Below are 26,160 nucleotides of genomic sequence, written 5' to 3'. Positions count from 1 at the left end.
GTGGTCGCGGCGCCGCGCGGCTCAGTCGGAGCTCGGCGCTCGGAGAGGGAGGAGCTGGCGTGCGGCCTGTGCGCGGAGCGGCCCGAGACACAGCGCGAGCTCACAGCAGCCCGGCCCATCGGCCGGCCCCACAGGAGGAGGAGCCGCGCAGAGCCCGCGCCGCGCGGAGCCGCCGAGGATGATAAACACGCAGGACAGGTACCGGCCGCGGGCGCCCTGCGGAACAGGCCCGGGCCCTCCGCGCCAGCTCGGGGGGGCTCCCGGGCTCTGGTGGCCCCGGTGCGGCCTTAGCCGGGAGCGCTGGGGCGGCGGAGGAAGCTGCGGGTCCTGGGAGCCCGTTTGTGCAGCGTGACACCTCCTCAGGGTGCGGGCTCGCAGCGGGGGCCGGAGGGGGGGACTGGGCCTGTTAGAGCTGAGGGGCCGTAGCCCGGGCTTGCCATTGGGCCGCGCTGCTAAGCGCCGCCTTTCCGACCCCTGAAATCGAGGGGGCGTTTTAGGGGTGGGTTTGTTCGGGAGGTGGATCCGGCTGCGGGAGCCCAGGTTTGGGAGGGTACCCAGCGCTCGGCCTCTCAGCGGGGCTTGGAATTGCTGCCATCAAACCGAATCATGCCCCGGCTTTGAAAGAGGCGTTAGAGAGACTCGCATTTCCCCCAAGCAAAGCGTTAACTCCTTTGGGTTGAGGTTTAGAAGGGCGAGCAGGATCGACGCTCTGATGGCCTGTCTGCAGGCCAGCTTGTCGCTTGCATTGGAAACCAAACGTGACAGGCGTTTTTGAACATATACTGCATGTTTGGCAAAGCAGGAAGGCATTTTGTTTATGAATGTTCCCCTCAAGCAATTCTTAGCTTTTAACCTAAGCTGAATGCTGACTCAGCAGTATTAAGGGGGTCACACCTGTTTGCTGTCTCTGACTTCAAACTGATAATAAAGTGTCACTACTCTTGGAAAAATGATCTGACTATGACTCAATAACCTTCTTTTTGGTATAATCAGGATAGACTCTCAGAGGCAGCTGGGCATTCAAATAAAAAAGGACATACTAAACTAAAGGGTTCTGCAGTATGAGTATTAATTCTGCCTTTCCATCGGGGTTGGATAAGTGGTTTCTAAACATAAAAAGGTGTGATAAAACCAAAATGACTTTGTATATGAGACTTCTCATCACAGGGCTTTTGGAAAAAAAAAACTGAAGGCCCTAAGTGTTACGTAAACAATAAATTAATTCCATCCAGGGACCTAGAAATCAGGTCAGCAGTGAGGTGATGATCTTCGCTTGCATTCACTAGTATTAGATATGAACACTTAGTCTAGCTTTTGAGTGTCCACAAAGGGAAATAATTCATTTTAAGTCTTTTATTTTCAATCCTATGTAAGGCATGAGAAATGTCATGCTGTTGTACACACATTTTTAAAGGCTTGTTACTTAGTGTTTCTTAATGTCTCGCATTCCTTTTAAACGTAATTAAAAAAATTAACACCCAAATTTACCCATATATTCATCCTGCATATACATTCTGTCCTGAAGGTACAACCCAGTTCAAGGGATTATAAAAACTACAGCTAGAAAAGATTTATAGGGCCATATTTTCAAAGTCATGCCCATGCAATTTTACTGCATACATTTGGGTGCCAGGCTAATGTGCCCATGCATGTCAAGTTATTTGTGTATGCAGTGTTACTGTAGCTATGTTGGTCCCAGGATATTAGAGACAAGGTGGGTGAAGTAATATCTGTTATTGGACCAACTTGTGTTGGTGAGAGATACAATGAGAGTTCTTTGTAAACTCCAAATCTTGTGTGTCTCACCAACAGAAGTTGGTCCAATAAAAGACATTACCTCACCCAATTTGTGTCTGGGATACTTGTGTGCAAGTTAACATGCCTAACTTTGAAATTCTGATCTGGTAGGTGATCCTGTCCATTCCTTACAGAAGCAAAATTGAACCCTTCAGTAACTTTCTTATGAGCTGGTTCTTACAGCTGTATGACTTAATCTGTGTAATATCTAGAGGCAGGTGTTTACTAATGTGAAACTGATAGTGATAAGTGGAAAAACAAAATATCAACTATTTAACACTTTCCCTCAGTCTTTCCTGTTTTTCAAAAATTGATCTTCCATTAGGTGAATGTCCCTTATAAAACTACCGTATAGTATTCTTTTTGTATCCTGAAACTTGAATCTCTGGATTTCTTGTTAAACCTCAGTCATCTTAAAATACTTTTGTGATTTTGTCTGTCATGGGGTAGGCGTTGTGGGTCACCAGAGAAAGTATTCCTGTTTCCTGGGAGCATCTTATGTGCGTGAGAAAAAAGAAGTGTTCAAATCTTTCACTAATGGTGATTGCTTATGTTAAAGTGGGAAAAGTGGAGGCTTCCCACAGAGGCATTAACGTGACACAGGAATGAGTTTTACTTCTGCCCAGCACAGTATGTACAGTGAGTTGACTGTCATATGACTCTCCCCTGGCAAGTAATGGAAACCAGAGAGTATTAAGCCTTTGGTAGTCTTAAAAAGAGAGCTGATGTTAAGAAAACAAAAACTTTACAAAACAGAATCAGGATTGCTTCAGAGTAGGAGATTCTTTCCTCTGCAAATTTGGGATAAACTTATTTTATGCATGGATTTTTCCTGTATGGATTATTCCTGCATGTTAGGTGAGAACACGTGGAGAATATGTATATTTCAACTAGTGGTTTTAGTGGGATGATGCAATTACTTTTCACACTTGAATGATATACAGGGTACTGCATGTCCCTAGAAAAGGCTAGCATTTTTCTGTTCATGTTGCATTCTAAACTAGATATGGAATGGTTTGATTTTTTTTTTAACTAATTCTCTTCCATTCCAGGGCTGATCCTCTCTATTCTCCCTTCAGGCTGCTTTTTTCCAATTCTGGTACCAAGATTATAATGCAGATCTAGTTGTTATCTTTTAGTTAGCAATTCTTGCTAACCTACTTAAATTTTACTCATTAGATGGTGAATAAAGCTGAAAGTCAGAGCAATGCTTAACTTCTGAAGGAGCTTCTAAAGAGAAGCAATTTTCAAGCCTCATCTGTAGAGCCCTGTGTGGATACAAAATTTGTATCTCCATCTGATCTGCAGACATGGTTGGCAGATTTAAAGCAGAAAACCACAGATTTGCAGGGCTCTACTCATCCAGTGAATAAAGATTGATCATATTGTCAGCTGACAAAAGTTCATAATCAGTAGTGATACATTTGCCCAACCATATCTTCAAGTGCAGTGGTTTCTTTTTCAGCAAGGATATTTTTTTACTTGGATCAGTTCATAGTTTTGAGTCCTGAATAAACTGTGTATTGGTTCTTACAATTATCAGAATTGTGCAGACAATAATAGAGACTGGAGGGTGTATCTGACTTATTTTCTGTGTGATGTGTTTGAAGAGACATTCTATGAACATGGTATATCTTTTTAATATTATTTAAAGAGACAAACAAGACACTTTATAAACTGACTTGTTAGGGTTGAGTAACGGACTAACATCTTTGTTAGGAGCGTGTTCAAAAATGAACACTCTACCCAGAACCTATTATGTGCAGTTTAAAAAAAGTCTCCATGGTTAATTCCACCATAGCGATGTGGAAATTGAAGTGGAAAAGATTCCATTTGGAACTATATCTCTATTTATATATCACATGGATTTCAAGAGCCAAACAGGTATCTTGGTGGTAGCCATGGATTAGAAAGCAACCTAGGTGCTTCTGGTGCAATGGATCCCTAGGCACGCTGTGGAGTTGACCCAGTCTGGGATCCAGAGTTGATGAGCTATCGCTCCAAATGCCTCCCTGTTGTCCAGGGCAAAGAAGCTTTGGGGGGACTACTGTCCTACCGGTATTTTGGTTACCAATTTGGGATATCTAAAGGTTTAGCAGGATAAAATGATGTCCACTACGCACTGATGCACACTTGAAAATAGCTCATATTTGGCATGGGACTTAACACAAAGAAGTTTATACTTAGAAGTTAGAGAGTACATGACATATGCTTTTTAGACAATCTAGTGTCTTTTTAGTTAAAAGGCTTTATGTCAATAAATACACAACTGTATGTTGTAACTGAAGGAGTGCAGCTTTTTACAAACAAAAAAGAGCCAGCACCAGGAAAAGAGAAGGAGAAAGGCAGAAGCAATAGAGAAGAGGATAATCTTCATGGTGTTCAGTAAATGAACGCAAAGTGAAAATGTGATACATTTAAGAAGTGTATAAAAACATTGTTCATGAATGCTGGGAACAAGACACTGTGTTTCTCAGATGGTTTGAGGCTAAGTCTTGTATACCATTCCTTCCAAGGCTGCCATTGGTACAGGTTTGGGAAAGTGAGAAGATGCTTCTTAATCTGCTCCTTCCACATCTACTTCCCCCTACAAGGAGAGCTGAGTTGCCCCATTGTACTAACTCTGCATGTAGCATGAGGTACAGCTTTTGTACCCTGGCTAGATTGGTTTGGGTCTTTTTCTGGGGGCATAGATAGAGTGGAGGATGGGGTGGGGGGTGGCAGTAGTATGCAGGTCCAAGAAAACATAGCAGTGGAAGAGGGCTAATAAATTGCTGTTCTGTAAACACTTTGGCTGAGCTTTCTGGGTCCAAGCCGTGGATGCTAGTGAAGGGCCTGGCATAGCATAAAGGATTCAGGTTAGGAAGTATGACTATCCCCTGTGTAATAAATTCCACACTTACCAAGAAAAGTGAAATTAGGAAATGTTTCATGTGAGTTACTTTGGGTGAAAATAATATTTGGTTTTCATCACTTCACTTCATTATTCAGCTTCTTGAAACAATGATCATGACTTGAAGGGGGAGTTATCAGTGCTATACTGCTCACTGGTGGGGGGGGGGGATAACAAAACTGCCAACAGCTTTCTTTGTGGGAGGGAATGGGCGATGCAGAGCAAAGCATTTTGTCATGCAGCTCTGTCAGTAGCTGCTAGAGAGGTGTGACAATCAATTGATTGTTCCAGTGATGTGGGTGGTAAGGAAGGACCAGGTTAATACAAAATGCAACTGAGCATGTGTGTAGAGGAGCCTGCCATACATCACTGCTTTGTGTCTGGTGACAGACAGTCTGTTGAAACAGAGTTCATTTCTACTGCCCCTTCAGAATAGTGCCAAAGCATGTTGTATGTTAAAATATTTGAAATGGTGGAGGGGAAGAAGATTTAAATTCTGCAGTATTGTAGTAGTACTGTAGCCAGAGTTTTTCAGTGTGTATTTTGCCAGAGTGTTTACGGTTGCCTTCACAAGTTAAAATTTGGCTCTTTTGTAAATGTTTCATCAGTCACGTGATATGCAAACAAACTGGTTTGGACAGCCCTGATGTAGAGTATCATTCAGGACTCAGTCCTTGGAAACTTAGATGATTCTTGCATAGCACAGAGGAGAAAAAATTCTGGAAAACATTACTTTGCAACTAGATTAATCTGTACAAAAAGTGTACGAAAGGTGTGGGAGGACCTACTGCAAACTTAGGATCTTTAATGTGGATGCTGCTTTTTGCATTTTTAATGTGTTGTGTTCCTTACTGACTATCCCTCTCCAGAGCTACTCAAAACACCATTGTTTTCAGTGGAACCATGAAGGTGGTATTTATATAACCTCATTCTGAGGTTTTTCATAACCGGAATCGTAAAGAATGACCTCCTGCTTCTTTGCATGGTTTCTGCAGGTTTTGTTGGTGTAATGTTGCTAAGCAGTGTCCCAGCAAAAGGAGCTATTATTACAAGGCTAGTGGAAGAAACAACATTCCAGAAGTAAAATAGTTGCCCTCATTGACTTGCTAAAAGTCTTGGACTATCAGGTGGAGTGTGAAAGAGACTTAGGCTATGTCTGCATTACATACAGACATATGTCGCTCAGCTTATGTCACTCAGGATATGACTGAGCCACCACCCTGAGTGACATAAGTTACACTGACATAAGTGCTGGTGTGGACAGCGCTATGTTGGCGGTAAAGCTGCTACCGCCGCTCGTGGGGGCTGGAGTAGTTAAGCTGACGGGAAAGCTCTCTCCCATTGGCTTAGGCCATGCCTATACATGCAGCGGCACCGCTGTAGCACGTCTGAAGAGAGCTCTCCCATTGGAATAATAAAACCACCTCCACAAACGGCAGTAGCTAAGTTGACAGGAGAAGCTCTCCTACTAATATTCACACCCTGATCGACATAAATTATGCCAACATAAGCTTTAGTGTAGACATAGCCTTAGAGCAGCTACACAGAGTTTACAGCTGCATTGATGCAGGTTCACCGTTGTAAACTTCCTAGTATAGCCGTGCCCTCTGTCTTTGCTTCATTGACCTCTAGCTACGTTTTAAAGCATGAAGTGTGAGGGAAGGGTTCTTAACCCAAGGAACAAGCTTCTGAACTCTCTTCTCTCTTGTGCTCTCCCCACAAGAAATCAACAACATTTAGGGGACAAGTGCATGTGGAAAACTTTGTAAATGTTCTTCAGCCTGACATTGGATCTCACATGAGGCTTCATTAGAGTATGAAAATGTCAACACCTTAAACATTTTATAGTGCACTTACAATGTTTTGAGAACTAGCCCTCTCGTTCCTCCTCCCTCTTGGAAAATGTGAAATTTAAACCTCCCTGTTCTAGATCCTATCTATTTGTAGGTGTTTGTTTATAGAAAATGTGTGCTTATCTGGTCCTGCCTTTCCAGCCATCTGCTATTGGCAGTTTTCCAAACTTTCCTTATTGGTAGGAGGTTGCTCAGCACACTCCCAACTTTTCACAAGAATCCCCTCCCCCATTTCAAATAACAGGGTGCAGTTTTTCTGGTAAAACAGAGCTCGGGTATCTTTGATTTGCACGTCCAAGTGTTAGAAACATGAAATTTGTCATTGACATTCTGTCACGAGTGTTCTCGAATTGTCATTTGGAGTCTTGACAGCTGAACCACTAAACATTTGTTAATATAACTTTGTGCTGTTCTTTCTCTTTTGCAGTAGTATTTTACCTTTGAGTAACAGTCCCCAGCTACCATGCTCCAGGCACATCGTTCCAGGGCCTCTGTGGTGCTCCTGATGCCCCTCACCCACTGTCGAAGATCCCCGGTGGGCGAGGGGGTGGCAGGGATCCTTCTCTGATATATAAGGTGAGCCTGATTCGATATGTAGAGAGCTAATTACCTGTTTTGTTATAATTGAGAGCTCTGAGTTCTCCTGTGCACTTAAAGAAATGCTACTGTTTTGTTATAAGCAATGCTCAGATTAGGGGGTTGGGGGGCTGGGCTGCCTTACTACTTCTAGGGGCTACCCCACTTCGGATTTAATCAAAGGCGCAGGCGGTAGTGTGTTGGCACTTCTCCCTGTGCAGCCAGGAGCAGGGCGTGGAACAGCTGCAGAGAGGTCAGCAGGTGCCCCTGCCTCATGGCAGTGGGAGCTGGGGCACCACAAGGGGATGGTCTGCGAAGAGACTGGTAGGCTTTCCTGTGTGATCAGGGGCCCCGGTGCCACCACTCTGTTTGGGGGGAGGTCCCCCCCCAAACACAGCAGGTCCTGCTGCCCGGGCTCAATGCTTCACTGGAGTCTCTCAGGCTCCGACACTCTCCTCTAGAGAAGCCCCTTCATCCCAGCAGGAAGCGAGAGGTGCTGCCCAGCACCCTGGCCAGCTGCTTGGCAGAGATCGGAGCAAGCCTGCCGCGTCCTGTCCCAACCGCTCCTCCTCCGGCCAAGGGCTGTGAAGAGGTGGATGGGTGAAATTGCACAAGCCAGGAACCCTTCAAGAGGGAAAGAGCAGAAAATGGCAGCTTGCCACCACAGGAGATGAAGGGGGCAAAGATCCATCCCTGTCCTTTTTAGGGACCTACACGTTGGGAGAAGCATGGGTGGAGTAGGTAGTCAGAGTGGGAGGGAGAGCCCATAGGGCTCAGGGGAGCTAGGAGCAGTTGGGTGGGTGCAGAGTCTGGGGAAGTCAAGGGCAGTAGGTGGGGTCAAAAGGCAGATGGGGTGTAAGTGGTAGTGGCAGGTAGAGGGGATGCTGGGTTGGTGCAGAAGGGGGAGTTACGATTATGGGAAGAGGTGGGCCAGAAGGTTGGCAGTAACAGGTAGGAGTGGTGATGGAGTTAGGGGTAGGGCAGGAAGGCCTATTTTGGGTAGAGGAAGGGCAGTTGAGGTTAAGAAAAGAGGCAGGGCAGAAAGCAGGGGAGGGGATGGTGAGGGCAGAGAGGAAAAGGCAGTCTTGTGCAGCTGAGCTTGGCTTGGCTGTGCAGAGGATGCCAGCACAGGAGCAGGCCAAGGAATACCCTGGCATCTCACTTGCTGTGGTGTCCCCATTCATTAATGGCTACCCTACTTCTTTCCACTATAATTCAAGCACTGGTTGTAAGGTAAATAAACTAAGTAAATAAGGTAAGACCCTTAAAGTGACACTGCCAGGTTAGTCAGGTAGAAATGCTGGCCTGAATGCTGTTTTGTTTAAAGAAAAAATACCACCTACTAACTGAGAAATAAGTGGGTTCTCCCTGCTGGTCTGCTTTGAGTAATTAACTCACCAATACTATTCTCAGAGCACTGTGTTCCTTGTGGTATCCATGAGGCTGGTGTGTAAACACATGAAGTAACTTTCTAAACAATAGGAAGTAGGGACCAAAAAGATAAAATGCTAAACCGGAGTAGCTGACAATCTTACAGGTTAGACAGGACTGCTGTGTCGTAGAGATTACTACTGATAGCAGTATGGAAGGGTGTGGGCTGCTTCCCCACTTTCAACCCCTACCCTAGGTATTGTTTGCATTCTTCTCCTATATACGTTTCATAGTAAAACATCTCTAGCTGCAGCTTTTGTTTTAAAGCAACCTCGGAACCATTAGCGATTCTCTCAGAGAACTCATGGAGGATGGGCTAGGTCCCAGAGAACTAGAGAAGGATGCACATAATACCTGTTTTAAAAATGGGAACAAGGAGGACCTGGGGAATTATAAATCAATCAGCCTACCTTCAGTGTGGACAGACACTGGAACAAATTAGTAAACAATCAATTTGTAACATCTAGAGGATAATAGGGTTATAAGGAATTGCCAACATGGGTTTGTCAAGAATAAATCATGCCAAACCAACCTAATTTCCTTCTTTGACAGGGTTACTGGCCGAGTGGATGGGGGAAAGCAGTAGATGTGATGTATCTTGATTTTAGTTAGGGTTTTGACCCAGTCCCACATGGCATTCTCATAAGCAAACTAAGGAAATGTAGTCTAGATTTAATTACTATAAGGTAAGTGCACTACTGCTTGGAAAGACCATACTCACAGTAGTTATCAATTGTTTGCTGCCAAATTGAGGGATAATATCTAGTGGGGTCCTGCAGGGGGCAGTCCTGGGTCCGGTACTAGTCAGTGATTTCGTTAGTGACTTAGATAATGAAGTAGAGAGTGTGCTTAGAAAGTCTGCAGATGACAGCAAGCTGGGATGGGTTGCAAGCATTTTGGAGGACTGGAATAGAATTCAAAAGGACCTTGATGAATTGGTCTGAAATCAGCAAGATGGAAATTCAGTAAAGACAAGTGCAAAGTACTGTACTTAGAAACAAAGAAGCAAATGCACAACTACAAATTGGGGAATAACTGGCTAGGTGGTAGTACTGCTGAAAAGGATGTGGGCGTTATAGTGGACCACAAATTTAATGAGTCAGCAATGTGATGCAGTGGTGAAAAAGGCTAATATCATTCTGGTGTGCATTAACAAGAGTGTTGAATGCAAGACATAGGAGGTAGCTGTCCCACTGTACTCAGCACTGGTGAGGCCTCAAATGGAGTACTGTTTCCAGTGGAAAGATGTGGACTAATTGGAGAGAGTCCAGAAAAGAGCAACAAAAATGATAAAAGGTTTAGAAAACCTAACCTATGAGGAAAGGTTGAAAAAAATGGGCATGTTTAGTCTTGAGAAAAGAGTACCGAGGTGGGACCAGATAAGCCTTTAAATATGTTAAGGGCTGTTATAAAGAGGAGCGTGAACAATAGTTCTCCATGTCCACTGAAAGTAGGACAGGAAGTAATGGGCTTAATCTGCAGCAAGCAAGATTTTTAGGTTAGATACTAGGGGAAACTTTTGAACTATAAGTGTAGTTAAATTCTGGATTAGGCTTCCAAAGGGGATTGTGAAATCCTCATCATTGGAAGTTTCTAAGAACAGGATAGACAAAAACCAGTCAAGGATGGTCTAGGTTTACAATACGTGGTCCTGCCTCAGTATAGGGGGCTGGACTTTGACCTCTCAAGGTCCCTTCCAGCCATAAGTCGATCTGTATCTTTCTTTGGTTTTTTGCCCTTAGTTCTGTTTTTTCCTCTTCAACTTCCGGCCATTGAGAATTGTCTGTCTCTTCCTACGAAGTCCATCAATAGCATACTCCTTAATAGTTTTATGGGGTTATCTTTGAGTGACAAATGTTTCTCCTTTATGGGATAACCTGCCACAAGACACCTCCCATCAGCCCAAGGAGCAAGGATCTATTAGTGATTGGAATCCTGAAGGCATGCTGTGCCTACCAATTCAGAAATGTTTGATTTGTCCTTTGTGCTAGACAGATATTTAACAGTGTGCTCTTTAGGAAACATCTACTTTGACTGTGGGGGGAAAAATAGGCCCTGTATCGTCACAGTCACAAAAATATCCTGCTGGAATCTTTGAGAGAATAAGACACTTCAGTCATTTTATCTGACCTATTTTGGGGATGACTTTTCTTTTAATTTGAGCACGGTGAACTTTTTAGGTTTTTTTTCTTTTGTGTTCTAGCAGGAGGAGCTTTTTGTGGTTAAACATTGTGCTGTGCTATAAATGTCAGCTTTGGTAAGCTATATAGCCCTTTGGTACTTGCAGAGAAGGCAATATAATGCTTGCTAGGTTTATTAATCCAGTAGTATGAGTGATTCCTATGGGCCATGTCTATTACAGCTACCTTTAAATAGTTAACATAAAAGTAACAGTTGATATCAGTTTGGAGAGAGGAAGAGAAAAATGATAGGGTGTCAGTAGTGGACTTTGGAGGAATTCTTGGGTGTCGCCTAGAAAACAGTGGGTAGGAGATCAGGGGGCTCTGAAGAGCGTTCACTTCGCCAACCCCATTGTCATTCATTCACTAATCTGCCTCAAGCTTTTTTTGTGTATTCCACTGACAAAATCACTTGGAATGAAGCCCACTCTGGAGAAGACACGTTTGAAAAACATAATGGTTTGGGGGGGCCTCTAGTATTTAGAATTGCTCTCGCCTGCCACTGATACTGAAATGATTTCCAGCAGGGGTGTTGGCATTAATTGCTGTCTAAGAATACATGTCTTATGTCCCACATAAGAATGGCCATACTGGGTCAAACCAAAGGGCCATCTAGCCCAGTATCCTCTCTTCCAACAGTGGCCAATGCGAAGGTGCCCAGAGGGAATAAACAGAACAGGTAATCAAGTGATCCATCCCCTGTTGCCCATTCCCAGCTTGTGGCAAACAGAGGCTAGGGACGCCATTGATGGACCTATCCCCCATGAACTTATCTAGTTCTTTTTTGAACCGTGTTATGGTCTTGGCCTTCACAACATCCTCTGGCAAGGAGTTCCAGAGGTTGACTGCGTTGTGTGGAAAAAATACTTCCTTTTGTTTGTTTTAAACCTGCTGCCTATTAATTTCATTTGGTGACCCTTAGTTCTTGTACCTGTATTAAGTTTAATTCCTTGGGTGCTGTTGGCAAAAATCCATTTAATCTTTGCTCCTATGGGTTGTCACGGGGCCTCTGTTGAAAGCAAGTAATTCCTTATTAACATGGTTTATTCCAGTATGGCACTTGGGTTGGTGCAAAGTAGCTGTAAATGAAATGTTAACTTCTGACCCTGGGCATCTGTTCCTGAGAATCTGCCTGCCCTCCCTCATTTGAGACTAGAATATTAAACGCATGGTATTTGTATCCAGCAGTATTATAAATTGAACGGGTTAGGCTGCCTTTCTTTATCATCATTTTTCATGTTAAGAAACTTAAAAGATTCAACTCTTTAATCAAGAGGGCTTTACCGCACAACATAGTCAGCGGTCAGAGCTGGTATTGTATTGCAGACAGGGACTTGTGCTGAAGTACATGCTCTGGGTGGGTAAACTTGGCAGGAGGATGCGGGTGCTGTACATGCCAAGAGGAAACTACACACATGGGGTTCTCAAGTCATTTGGCTCTGGTGGATCATAACATCCTTTCTGCCCAATAAACTGTCAGTACGCATGGTCCTTCCTGCTGTTCCTCTTGGATTAATGAAAAAATATAACCAGATTAGATGTCTCGTGCACAGTAAATTCTCCCTAAAATGGAAATTTATCCTTGAGCCTCTAATCTAAGAGATTTATTTCAAGACTGTAGTAACATGAGGTAAAGGGTTTCTTAAAAATGTCCCTATCTTGACACCAACTCCTCTAACACAGTTTTCATGTATCCTGCTGAGTTGACCTGAAACCAAACTTTAGTGGCATAAATAGAACTTCACTTTGAGCAGATTTCAGAAGTCTCCTGATCTGCTTCCCATTACTGGAAACCAACTTTTTTCTTCCCGACTCCATGTGGTTTTTGAGCTGGGGAGATAGTGGTTTAATTGTATTTTAATATACATGGATAAAGAAACAGCCACCTGAGAGAGGGCTTATATAAAACTTAATTCCCAAACAACTGGGGGAAACTGGCCCAAAGTTAATCCATGTAATTATGATGCACTATTGGAATAACCTGGGCCAGGTTATGACAATAGAGTGTGGGGATGGGGGGGTTGTTTTGCAGGAAAGAAACTTAAGTAGCTGTGATGAGGTGTGTGCAGCCATGCACTCTCCCTTCACATCTAATGACTAAACCTGTTCCCCATAGGAAAAGTCTTGACTAAATGTCAACCCATTTTTCAGCACTGCTATTCTGTGTTTTGTGCATTCAGAACAGATGGTAATTCCTTTTCTCAAGTTAGCAAACCCAAAACAGTCTGATTACATGTGAGAGGCTATCTGATCCAGCATTGGATGCTATAATCAAATACAATCCTCTGAGTTTTAATAGAATCAGACACCGGTGATCTGATCTTAATACCATCTTAGGACAGAAGCTGACTAGTCAGGATGTAAACTTAAGGCTGACGCTCCTCAAATCCATCTGTAAACAAAGGCTCAGTGCAGTTGAGTTATGGCTGTAGCATCCACCTTACTGTAATGCTTAGACCTGAGCCATTCTTTGGTTGAAATTGTGCTAGCAAGACATCTGAACAGTGGCTAGCACAGTCACACTGAGGAATGCACACCGTTTTGTTTTGTTTTCCCTAGCAATTGTTAAAACTGTGCTGCTTGACTACCTGGGAGATTAGTAGGTACCACAGTTTGGCTTCTGTAGTTATGTGGAGGTGGAAAATATCCTAGTCCTCATTGGTTCTAAACCAGGGCCCTCAAACTCAAATGACCATGAAGGCCACATGAAGACTAGTACATTGGCCCGAGGGCCGCATTACTGACACCTCCCTCCCTGCTGCCCTCGGCCCCGCCTCTTCCAACCCCTTCCCCGAAATCCCCACCCCAACTCTGCCCCCTCCCTGCCCCCAGGGGGTGCAGGTGGGGTGTGGTGGGGGCTCAGGGCAGGGAGTTGGGGTGTGGGGTGCAGGAGGGGTGAGGGGTACAGCAAGGGGTCAGGGTGCGGCAGGGGGCTCAGGGCAGGGGTCAGGGTGCAGGAGGGGTGCAGGGTACAGCAGGGGGTCGGGGCGCAGGAGGGGTGCGGCATGGGGCTCAGGGCGGTGGGTTGGGATGCAGGAAGGGTGAGGGGTGAGGCAGGGGGTCGGGGTGCAGGGTGTGGCAGGGGGCTCAGGGCAGGGGGTTCGGCTGCAGGAGGGTCTCGGGGGGCAGGATCTGGCCCAGCGCGTACCGGGGGCAGGGCAGGCTCTCTGCCTGTCTGCCCTGCCCCCGCAAGAGGCTGGAACGTGGGGAAGGGGGGGCGGAGGGGCTGTGTGTTTCTGTTGCTTGAGGCACCGCCTCCAGCAGTTCCCATTGGCCGCAGTTCCCCATTCCCGGCCAATTGGAGCTGCTGGGGCGCTGCCTGAAGCAACAGCAACACACAGCCCCTCCGCCCCCCCTTCCCCACGTTCCAGCCTCTTCCCGGAGCTGCACAGGGCAGGCAGGCAGGGAGCATGCCCTGCCCCCGGTGCATGTCCGGCTGGAGCCGCTCTGGTAAACACTGGGGGAGGGCGGGGGGACTCACAGGCCGCAGAAAATCACCCCGCGGGCCGTGTGTTTGAGACCCCTGTTCTAAACTATACTAGCACTTAAAATTGATTGTCACCAGCATAGTTGCCACTGTAATGTGGGCTTATTGGCTAGAATAGATGCATACTCCTGACAATACTTTTTTTTTTTTTTTTTATAATGGCTGTTTTCACAAGATAGTGTTTGTAGCAGTATTGCTGTGTTTCATTGCCGTGTGCGCTGTATTAGGTCTGGCTAATAGAATAAAATGAATCAGCAGCAGGTGGGAGTTCTAGTACTGATTTGGTGAAGTAATCTGACATTTTAAAAATAAGAGTCCAGCATAAGTTATGACATTGGCAGTGGGTTTTTTCACTTCTTCAGGTTACATCCTCTTCAGAGGACTATGCACTTTGTTGATTGACTGAATGGTCTCAAAGTGTGCTTATCTAACTCGACACCATCATCCATTGATACCATCAGGGAGTGAGGGGGCATGAGTCTCTCTGGGGGGTCTTTTTTTTTTTCCCCTCCTCCTCCTTCTGTGATTCAGCAGCAGATTTGTCCTTAGTCTGCCCCCTAAATTAGAAGTTGGCTGCAGATTCTAAACTCTTTCCCAGATTAGATTTTAGCCTTTGGGGTTGCACAGATAATACCCATCAATCATGTTTGTAATGTTTTTGTCTTCCTGAGTCTGTAACCGGACAAACTGAAGCAATAACCCTCAAAGCTGTGAGTGGCACCATTTGTCTCCAAGGAGTGTTGACTCAGAAACCTAACGGTGACTTCAGTGCCATCCTTAACGATTTCAAAGCTGATCATTTAGCAGAAAAGTGCAGCTGTGGTGGTTATCTATGACAGATGGGGTGAAGAAGTGATTAGGGTTGGGAACCATGGAGCAGCTGGTTGCTGTCGAGAGTTGCTGGGTGAGAACTGAGTTGAATTCCCATTAACAAAACAAAACTCACTGACTATCCGATCTTCTGTCCACAAGGGAGATGGGAAAGATACCTTCCCCAATTCCACAATATTCCTCCATCTCCTGGGTGCTCAAAATAGCCTCAATAGCTGAGAATGCTTTTTATCTTCTACCCCTGGCCAGGGCCATTACTTGTGGTTGTGGGACCTCTCCAGGGTAATCCATGCCTTGTCACTGCCAGACTGGATCACCATCATGTGCTCCAGATGGTGCTGCTCACTAACATCACCAGGAATCCACCTCCTGCTTGCTTTTGTGATGGTGCTTGAAAACAGCATGTGACACCTGTATTCCATAATCAACACAGCTTCCCATTAATGTTTGGGTACAGTACAGTGTTGGTTTTAACCTGTATAACCTTAAATGGCTTAAGCCCCTCAGAGACCATCGCTTGTGTGAGGAGGGTCAGTTGAGAGCAGGTGAGGAACTTGAGCAGAGTCAGCTGGCTTAGTTGGGAGGGTTTTTGAGACAGTTTGGAGAGGAGGGTCCTTCCAGAACCCAAATTTGCTGACCATTAGATCGTGTTGTAAAACTAGCGCTTTCTCCCAGTCTTTTGCTAGGAAAGTATTAGGTGGGGCGCCAGGTTGGGAGGATTTCATACTTTGCAGACTGCTTCCAATTTTTTGTATTAAATGTTGTTCATGTGTACATGCTTCAGGTGGGAACACTTTCAAAATAAATTTCATTAAATAAAAACCCAAACTGATGCCCATCTCTTCCCAGTGGCCAAAGCCCCAACTCCCCCTCTGCCCAGTTGTCAAAACTCCAGCTTCCCCACTGATTTCTAGCATACCTGCATTGTCCACACAAAGCAACTGTTTGAAGCCGAGAATGCAAGGCAGTATCTCAGTTAAAAAATACACTTGACACGCTACCACCAGGAGTTTGTGTGCTGCAGAAAGCAGCACTGCTATGTTGTAGAACCTCACCGATGAACTTGAGTCTAATGTGCTGTAGAGTGAACAGAACCCTGCCATTGAAACATTCCTCTTAATAAAAGCCTTTCTTCCTTGTAAGGGGTGGTATCACATGTTCTTCCCAGACATGCTACCTTCTGGCTGAGGAGTGCTGGATGCTGTTTCCTTCTTGCCAGTCAACTCTCCTGGATCAGCTAGGAGTCTTTTAGCAATGCAATGTTCCCAGGCCTTGCCATAGCCTCACTTTCAAAACTGATGCTTCCTTTCTATTTGTTACGTGATTGGCATCTCTGACTTCATTAGTCTCGGATGACTTAAGCTGTTCTTGGTGTTTCCCAAGAGTTTTTTCTTAGGCAAAATCCAAAGAAAGCAATACTGTCATCTCTTTCATGCTACAGTAACTATATCTGTAATAGAGAGGAACAGTGAATGTAAATTTTCAGCCGCAGGAAAGTCCTTAAGACAAATAGGCCATTAATAATTAAAATTCTGTTAATTGTTCATTTTGTTTACAACTGTAACTGGCAGTTGATATATTTGAAATGGCATCTTTTTGGACATGCATTTGAAATGTAGAATGCATCCAAATAGTGTTTCTGACCTGACATCTTTGTCAGTGAGATGTCACTAAACATGAATTCGGATAGCCTGCCTTTCATTACCGCTTCAGTTCAATTTGACCGCTAAAGAATTCTGTGTGCCGTTTAATACTCATTTGATGTCCCCTGCTTTGGCAGTAAATTCTGGGAAATGCTCTTGAGTTCACTCACTCATGTTATATGCAAGAACAGGAGTTCAAAGAACCCCAACAGAGATTGACCATCCGATGCATGTGCACTGGAATTGGCCAGTGGCTTCAGATTTAGGAGCTGTAAATCTGACTTTGGTCAAATGTTTTGGAATGCCACTGGGCACAGAACTGGTCAGACCTTAGCTGATACTCTGAACTACTAGATGAGTATTGGGATTGAAGAGAGCTGTGTTCTCTGGGACATAGTTAATTATACAGATTTGTCAGTGTAACCTGTTGTGGAGTGAAATGGCATTACTGCTGTTCACAAGTGTAATTCTGAACATGTGGTATCAGCAAAACAAGTTATAATTGAACTGGAGGGAATTTGAGGAAACTTGAGTTCTCTTTACGGTGATCATGATGGTATGTCAACACACTGTCTACTCTAGGATCAGACAATGTTTAAAAAAACCCTAAAAATAGAGTGCATTTTTTATTTACATGTTCTTTACCTATTTATAGGCTTCAGTTGCCAAGATGACTGTTTTCTATCTGTTTGAGTTTTTAATTATTCTTTCCTAGTTAGAATTTCAGGTTTTACTTCACAATGCTTAGTAGTAGAAAAAACCCTATATTAAATGTTCATCTTTCTGAAGTTCATATTTTAGGCTAGATTGAAAATAGAATATTCTAGAAAAGCATTGGATAGGTGTATACTATTGTTTTTAGGCTTTAAAGTGTTCAGGAGAGCTTTAAACCTAGCTAAAGTACTGATCTCGCGTATGTTTCTGATTACATGTGCCCAGACCATGGCCAGTCCAATCATAGCTAATACTTTTCAGTGAAAGATTCGAATCTTCTAGCAAATTCTCTGCAGTTAAGACTAAGCACATGTTTACCAAGGGATTTGGCAAATTCATTCACTCACTTAAAATCATAGAATATCAGGGTTGGAAGGGACCTCAGGAGGTCATCTAGTCCAACCCGCTGCTCAAAGCAGGGCTAATTCCCAGACAGATTTTTTGCCCCAGATCCCTAAATGGCCCCCTCAAGGATTGAACTCACAACCCTGGGTTTAGCAGGCCAATGCTCAAACCACTGAGCTATCCCTCCCCCTTACACTGTGCTAGATGAATGTAGATTAAGAACTCTTTTTGGCCTTAATTTCTCAAAGTGGCTAGTAATCCTGGGTGTCTCTTCTCACAGGTGGGTACTAGCGCGTCGGGCCTTTATTTTTAGAAATAAAGGGAGTGGTGAAGTCAGGGGGAAAATCCTATCTGGAAAGAATTTGGAGCCAAACAGTTTTAGTATTTTGTTCTTTACCTGCAGCAATTTGTAAAATTCAAGCAAGACCCCATTCAGTCAGTTCTAAAAAAGCATTTCTATTTTAGTTCATTATAAATGTTAATTTAAAAGCCTTTAAAGCCTTCGGACTGTATTTCACTCTTCCCTTTTTTTCCCCCCATCAAAACCTGAAGGACGAGAAGCTCACTGTTAACCAAGATGTCCCAGTGCATGAAGGGAAACCTCACATTGTCCACTTCCAGTACAAGATTACGGAAGTGAAGATCTCCTCCTGGGATGCAGTGCTTTCCAATCAGAGCCTTTTTGTGGAAATCCCTGATGGCTTATTAGCTGACGGGAGCAAAGAAGGGTAAGATCCTGAAGATGTTTGAGTGGCATATGGAGGGTTAACTGCCTGTGGAAGAAGGTATGGCTTATAGCCAATGTGACACGGGGAATTGCTTTGACAGGATAATGGGGGAAGGGATTTATGCTATACCTCCATTCTTAGATTGTAAATATAAATATTCCATTATTCCCTTCTACACCAAAGCTTCCTTATTCTTGTGGTTCTGCGTGTATTTTTTTTCGCCTAGGGATCAAAAGAGATTTGCCCTTCTCCTTTTTAGCATAAGAATTCAAATAGTATAAAGGATCAACATGATTATTTGGTACATAGTATTTCCCATTCCAGGTCAGACCAGTAGTGATCTTGCTTTGGTAACCTGCCTCTAGCAGGGGCTGGTGAGTAGATGCTTATGGGGAAGGGGTTATCTCTCCAAATTTTTGTCTCTTGAGCAATTAGACAAGCTTTTGGGGGTGAACATTTTTATTTCCCTACAGATAATTACATTGTCCCAAAGCATAATTTTCCTTTGTCATCAGTTTGTTAGCCTGCTCTTAGTAGAGCTGGCTGTTGTTCTCCTGTAGCCATCCCAGAACGCTTTAAAGTATCTCTGAACTCTGAGATTCCATAACTTCATGTTGAAGTGGACAGCACAGATTAATTATACATGTTGTGTGTAAATTTCATTTGGCCCTTAGCAGGATCTCTGTTTCTCCTCCATAGCCTTCCATCATTTGCCTTCCCACTTCTTTTGTTTGATCCCAAATCTAGATTTGTGTGCCTTAAAAATTGGATCCAACTTATATACTATCTAAACATATTGGTACACAGTCTAGCAGGGTATTCAGTGTACACCTGCACTGTATGTCATACTGCACAAATGGGATCTAGAGAAATCCTTGTATTTTCTGTAGTTTATAAATATTCCAGCTCTCCCAACGCCCACAGGCACAGATTCTTCTCTGAGGGTATTTGTCTGCCCAAGTCGCCACAATTTTGTAATAGATTATTTTTAGTTAGGTAAAATAAGCCTTGGAGGTTATAATTAAAATAGATGATTATCATATTAACAGAATCCCTTCCAAGTTAATCCCCCTAGGTGTTCTCCAATCTTGCTGGCTGCTGTTTAATTAGGTCTTGAAATTCCTATTAGTAAGCGTTCCTGTGATACGGTACTAGAGTCTCAGGTCAGTGACTGATGGAAGAGTCCAGACTAAACTGAACAGTGGGGCTGTGGTACTTTGGATCAGCGCAACTTATGTTTTACTAGTAGGTAGAAAATATTTCAGAAGTTTTCTGCCACCTCACCAGGATGGCACTGATGGAAAATTGCATCATGAGTAGAAGACCTGTTCTGTGAACAATATGCAAAAATTCTCACTGGCTCAGCGAGGCAATTTTTCCTCTTTGCCTCCTTCCCTTCCTCCCCCCTCCTTTTTTGTAAGGGAGCGAACAGGGCACAGGTTGGATCAATAGCAGTTTACGTATGAACTGTTGCTTCTGAACTATGGAGCTCTTGGTTACCAACCATTTCCCTGCCAGCTCAGACTAAAGGTATGTTTGAACCATGTCAGCATGTCCGTGCCGGCAAACCCTCGTAGCACAGATGCAGCCTACACCGGACAGAAGGCTTTTCCTGTGGGTGTAGAAACACCAGTTCCATGAATGTAGTTAGCTATGTCCTCTTCCACTGACGTAGCTGTGTCCACCAGGGATGGGCGGGGGGATTGGCATAGCTGCGTCAGTCAGGGGCTGGCTTTTTTTCACACCCCTGACCGAGGTACCTTTGCTGATACAACTTTTCAATGTAGATCAGGCCTACCTCCCAGACTTTAGCCGTTGTTCTGGTGGGACAGATATCCGTGCCTAGTGCACTGGCATGAATGTGGGAGAGCTCACCCTGTCTATTGCCAAGGAAATTCATGAACACTTCCCTCATGTGCAATGAAAGGGCTGGAAGACTCACTCAGTGACTCATATTATTAACTTGGATTACTGTGGTGCCTAGTTATGGATCAGGACCCCAATATGTAGGGACAATAAAACAACAAAAAGACAGGCCCTGCCTCAACAGGGTTTCGTCGCAGGATTTCTTCCTCCGGCGTTAACCAAAGTGCATAATTCCCAGGTATCAGTGCGAATGCATCTCTTGTGCCTCAGAACACCTTAGCAATTCCTCCTCATAAGTCAGGCTGACAGCGCCCAGTTGGGACTGATAGCTTGGTGTGACTGATGTGCCCTTTGCTCCTCCCTGACAGATTGCTAGCGCTGTTGGAATTTGCTGAAGAGAAAATGAAAGCAAACTACGTCTTTATTTGCTTCAGAAAAAGCAGAGAAGATAGAGGTGAGAACTTTCGCCTCTGTGTGGTTTTTTCCTCCCTCGGAATAGACTGAAGCAGCAGCTGCTCTGCGAAGTACTGTCATCTGCAGGGCTTCACCAGGCCACTTCCGCCAGTAGGAAGTTTCCTGTTGTGATCGATCTCTGCACAACAAGCACTGTCATAATTAGCTCTCTTGCAAATTACTTGGCCAGTAGGAAATTATTTCTGTTGACTTATTTGAATGCCTGATTATTTCTTGTAAAGAAGGGATATTGGATTTCTCTGTGGCTGGAAGTCCATTGTAACTTGCATCAGTAGGAATTGAGCTGTCAGACAGTAAGGCTGCCACACAGAAAAGTGCCCTTTCCCTACTACTTCAGTAGCAATGCAGGATGGCTAATATCTTTAGTCAAGACTCATTTAATGTTTCCTCCCAGCAAGAAATGAAACTGCCAGGTTCACGTGATTTGCAGTGGGGTGGCTGTCCTACCCCACGGGGGAACTAAAGTACTTTTAGTGATGGTTGTGCCTGGCTCTGTGCCCTGGTGTTGATCCCTTTCATCGTTTCTGAGCGGATGTTTGACCAGTTGATCTCCCAGCACTTCTGTTCTCTTCCAGACCTGTGGGTAAAACTTATCCTGCCTGTAGGTACTCATGACTTAAGGGGGATATGCTAGTATCTAAAGATAGATGTATTGGATAGGTGATTAGAACAAGGAAGCCTGGGGGAATTTATGGCAAAGCACAAGGTTATGAATAAGCCAGTATTGAATCTGACAAGACATGAGTGAGTGACTATCTAGTAATGAAACAGCTTTGTGATGGTAGGAGTAATTAATAGATGCAACAAAATTCTTCTTACAAGTCCAATATTAATCCTCTGCTTTTCAAAAAAGGATTATTCTATATGTCTTCCTGCATCACTGTTTTATCTTCAGATTGGTTGGAGCTCCTCACTTGCACTAAACACAGGAAAATATTTTTTAAAAATAGGTTAGCTGACCAGTGTCTTTTTGGGAGTGAGGAATTTTTGTTCTCGTGAATAGAAAGCTGGCAGCACACTTGAGTTACCCACTGTGGAGGCCAGTAATAGCTGGTTTCTGGGAGGTGCAGTGAAATTTCTTACCTGGTCCTGAAACAATTAACTGTCGGTGTTCAAACCCTTTCTTCCTCGTGTGATCTCATGTGATCTGGAGCTCACATTCCAGTTGCTAAATACTTCAGTACACAGAACAAATCTGCCACAATGAGTCTTTCTCTTTTTAAAGTCCTGTGGCACAGTTAAACTGAGTGAGCCCACACGGAGGTTTTAGAATGTCTAATTGTTACTGGTAGGTTAGTTAAGGAGTACTTGGGAGTCACCCCGGTGTAGATACCAGAGGTAACACTGCTGTGGTTTCTTAGTAACAAGTGTATCCATTGTACCCAATTATCTGCCTTTGTTTGTCCATAACTTGTCAAAATATGGGTTTCTGGGCTAACCCCACTCTGCCTGAGTTGTATGAATGATGCCTTGGTGGCAAAATCTGTACAGTGCGGTAAGACCGCAAGCTGCTTGGCTGGAAGAATGTCCCAAACCATGGTAAATAATCCCTGCAATTGTGGCATTGCCAGTAAGTTCCAGTTGGCAGCCATCAGTGCTTCAAGTGACCTAAAAAAGTGGGGTCAGTCATCACCCCCACATCTGCCTGTCCCCCTGCCCAGCAATTAATTCTGCCCCTAAAATCAATCCTGTTCTCCTCCCCCCCCCCCCCCCCGCACTCGCCACGTCAGTTCTGCCTCCTCCAGCCTCACTGCTGCAGCTCCAGGGGGTCCTCGCTTTCTTTCCCAGGCCTGGAGTGGCTGCAGCAGGGTCCTCTCTCCTTCTTTCCAGGGAAGGGGGAGGAACAGCTCCTTGCTTGCGCATGAGGGAGCGGAGATGCCCGGAGATGCTGGGCACTTCCTTGTTCCTCTGGCTGCCATCATTAGTTGGTCCTTAACTGCAACAGAGTGAGTGTGACCTTCATCTGGGCCCAAAGGATTTCATCACAGGCAAGCCCACTAAGTGTGTGTCAAATACCCTGTGTCCCCACATCCCCGCAAGAATGCTGTTGGCTGGTTAAGCTTATTTTTATGTAATCCTGTGGCACTCACAGTTCACGCCATTGCTTCCCATCTCAAATTTGCATCTGCCAGGGAAGATGTATTCAGACTCCCAATTAACAGTCTGGTCTACAAATAATGTTGTACCTAGTGGTGTGGAGTGACTCCACAATAGCGTCTTCCAGGCAGCTGGAAGAAGCAAATTACTACCTGAACTTGTTAGACACAAGTTGGGTGAGGTAACAGAAGCTGATCCAATAAAATATATTACCTCACCCACCTTGTCTCTCTAATACCCTGGGACCAACACAACACTGCACACCTGAATTTGTTAGCAATAAATGTGTGGCTTACGAAGACCACAGCGAATGTTGGGAGGCTTGTCCTTGTTGCATATTAAGTATGTGAGATAAAATGAGCAGGGACTGACCCATTGCCCCCTCTGCAGAGGCTAAAAGGATTTCTTTTAGTTTGTTGTACAACACCCACTGCTTTCGTAGGTGATGTAGGAAGATTGCACTGTGTTAGGGTGTATACTACACTTTAGAGTCTACCAATAGATGTAGGATGGGTTTGTGTCTAAGAGCCCTGGACTTGGAGCTCTGGGGAATTTGTGACTGCCACAGAATCCTTGTACCCTTGAGCAAGTCACTTAATCTTCCCAGGCCTCGCTTGCCCATCTGTAAATATTTCTCACAGCCTCCCTGGGAAGTAGGGGCTAGTTCATTGTGAGGTGCTACAGTGATATTACCACCTTCCTATTTGGTACACAAATTTTCTGCAACTGTGTGTTGCATTGGCACCTAGAGTACCCGGTCCGGCTCGTGGCCTTGTTGTGCTAGGCACCGTACACTCAGTCCCTGCCCCAATGAGCTCTAGATACCCAAAGGAGTGGAGGAAGCAGGGAGAGGGAAATGGAGATACAGCATAAAGAACAGACGAGATACAGGTGAAGATAAAGAGACTTAGGGAAAGGACAAGGCAACCATGAATCTTTGAGTTTAAAAGGTCAGACCACCGAAAAATTCCTTTTTTGGTGGGCAGTGCAGCCCTGCAAATGTGGAGTTAGCCTATATGCATGTTGATTCCCCACCTGGACTTTGTGCTGCGGAATACAGCTAACAAGGTGTTTCGTTCCTAAGGTTAACGGTTTCTCTCTTTCTCCCCTTGGGTAGCTCCACTTCTGAAGACATTCAGCTTCTTGGGCTTTGAGATTGTGAGGCCTGGCCACCCCTGCGTTCCATCGCGACCCGACGTGATGTTCATGGTGTACTCTCTGGATCAGAACTCTTCCTCTGATGAAGAATAGCCCCTGTGGAGTACGTCAGCGTGACCTGAAGATGCTTTTGAGGGGAGAAGGGGTTAAATCTCCTTTCATGCGGAAAAGGAAAACAAGCTTCTGTTGGACTGAAACTGCAATTCTCATTGTTAGATTGGCCTGTATATCCTCAGAGTTGACTTTTCATTGAAATGTGTTACATAGAGAACTATATCTATATATATATATATACACATACATACATACACACACACACACACACGCGCGCGCGCGTAATCTCCAAATAGTAAATGGAAGATGTTTATGAACTGGCATAGAAGCTCTTTAAATACAGCTGTGTGGTATACTTGTTAGCCTAGCAGTGCCTCGTGCTTAGGCTGTGAATGGAAGCCTGGCATGCCAGGGAGAACACAGTGGCTAGAAGCAGTATCAATTTCTTGACTTTTTAAATCAGTGTTGGTTTTTTCCCTGATCACCTGATGTGTGGCACACATTTTAAAGACTTGTCTATTTTTATGTTCACTCAGACTCTTAAATGTAAGGCATGTTTTGGGTGTAGAGACACAGAAGGGACGTGCTTGAGTTAATTCTTAATGACACTACATTTAAAACCCTATACATTTCTGCACTGGGGTAACCAATGCTATATACAGCTTACCCCTCTTTTAAAAAAGCTTCTTGCTCTTCCAGCTTTGGTTTAAACAGTCTTACTCTGCGCTATGGCAGCATTCAACAAAGGGGCATTCAGGTTAACTTTACCCAGCTGGTGCTTTATTTTAGAAGGAGAAGAGCCTTTTCCTAGGCGTCTGGCAGTGCTGCAGTGGTACTCTCCTTACATTGAATAAAAGGAGCATTGGGGCACTGCCTCTGGTTCAGGTGAGCTCTTCTTTGGCTGCTCGTGTGTTAGTTGTGTGGAGTGGTTGGGAGTCCTTAGGAAAGGTATGAGCTATCCTGGTCTGAATGTGGGTCACTGGCTTTAAAGTCTCTGGTGAGACTGGTTAAGGAGGCTTTAGTTTTTAATTAATCACTTCCTTCATGATCTTCCTCATCTCAAAGTAGAGGTCTGTGCCTCTGTTACTAGCTCCAGAGAGGCCCTTGGAGACTTCAGGCGCTGCTAACACAGGCTCTGTATCAAATACCAAAGGGAGCAGAAGGCAGCGCAGCAGGATCACGATGGTGAAGGAGACTCCATCTGTACTGCCTTCCTCCTCTCCGATCAATTCCGCAATTCTCCCCACCTGTGACCGTCATTGGGGACGGGATGGGAGGAGGGTGGAACTGCTGGCTGTAGTTTGTCTGTCTCTCTCCACCACTTCTAATGTTGGAGAAGAGAGTTAAGCTCTTCTGTTGATGCCATTTGGTTTTAATCTGACTGGCTTTCTTTGACTGCTATATGAGAAATATATATTTATAAATCCTCCATTTGGGATGTATTGTGAGCTCTCTTGCTGACCTGGCTGCCTTATCCATTGCATTGTCCTTGTATGCTTTGTTCTGATTTCATGTTTATGTGGAGGATGTTGTCTGAAAGCTGAAGCCATTCCATAGACTTTCATAGTCACTGTTTATTTGGGGGGGGGGGGGGGTGTTGGGTCACATGTTGTTAGTGTGCGAATAAATGATTTTAAAGTTGGCGTCTGTCTCTCCCTCATTCCCCTCCCCCCCAAAATGGAAGTGTTTGGATGCTGGCTTGGATGTCCAAGCCTTCCATGGCCGGGTGTGGATTGGCTGAGTTTCGGTATTGACAAGGGATAGGGGATACTTCCACATCTCTCTCTCGTGTAGCCGGGCCAGGTTTTCCCAGGGCTGAGCTGAGTGTGAGACTTTTGAAAGGCATTTAACCATCATCCTCTAATCTATATTTTACAGTAAAATTATTCTATTATTTAGTCTGCTCTTATGAGACTTCCTTCCAGGGCAGCTTACAAAGCTGTGGAATGGTCCCATCAGGAAAGTGGTAGGAGCTGTAAAACTAAACTCACTGAAATGTACTGAAGGGACCAACCCTGCACTGTCCCTGTTGA

General features: G+C 44.5%; 1 protein-coding gene across 1 annotated transcript; it reads left to right on the top strand.

Moving 5' to 3' along the window:
• Positions 1-33: 33 nt before the first annotated feature.
• Positions 34-25,770, top strand: OAZ2 (ornithine decarboxylase antizyme 2). Its single transcript, XM_065411515.1, is given in 6 exon segments — positions 34-198; positions 6,971-7,046; positions 7,048-7,119; positions 18,303-18,478; positions 20,713-20,798; positions 24,033-25,770. Coding segments are annotated over 6 exon segments (564 nt in total). The 5' UTR covers positions 34-178; the 3' UTR covers positions 24,167-25,770.
• The last annotated feature ends 390 nt before the right edge of the window (positions 25,771-26,160 follow it).

The sequence above is a fragment of the Emys orbicularis genome, chromosome 10 (assembly GCF_028017835.1).
Source record: "Emys orbicularis isolate rEmyOrb1 chromosome 10, rEmyOrb1.hap1, whole genome shotgun sequence".
Taxonomy (NCBI): domain Eukaryota; kingdom Metazoa; phylum Chordata; order Testudines; family Emydidae; genus Emys; species Emys orbicularis.
The sequence above is the reverse complement of the archived record's forward strand: the minus strand, read 5'-3'. Positions and strand labels throughout refer to the sequence as shown.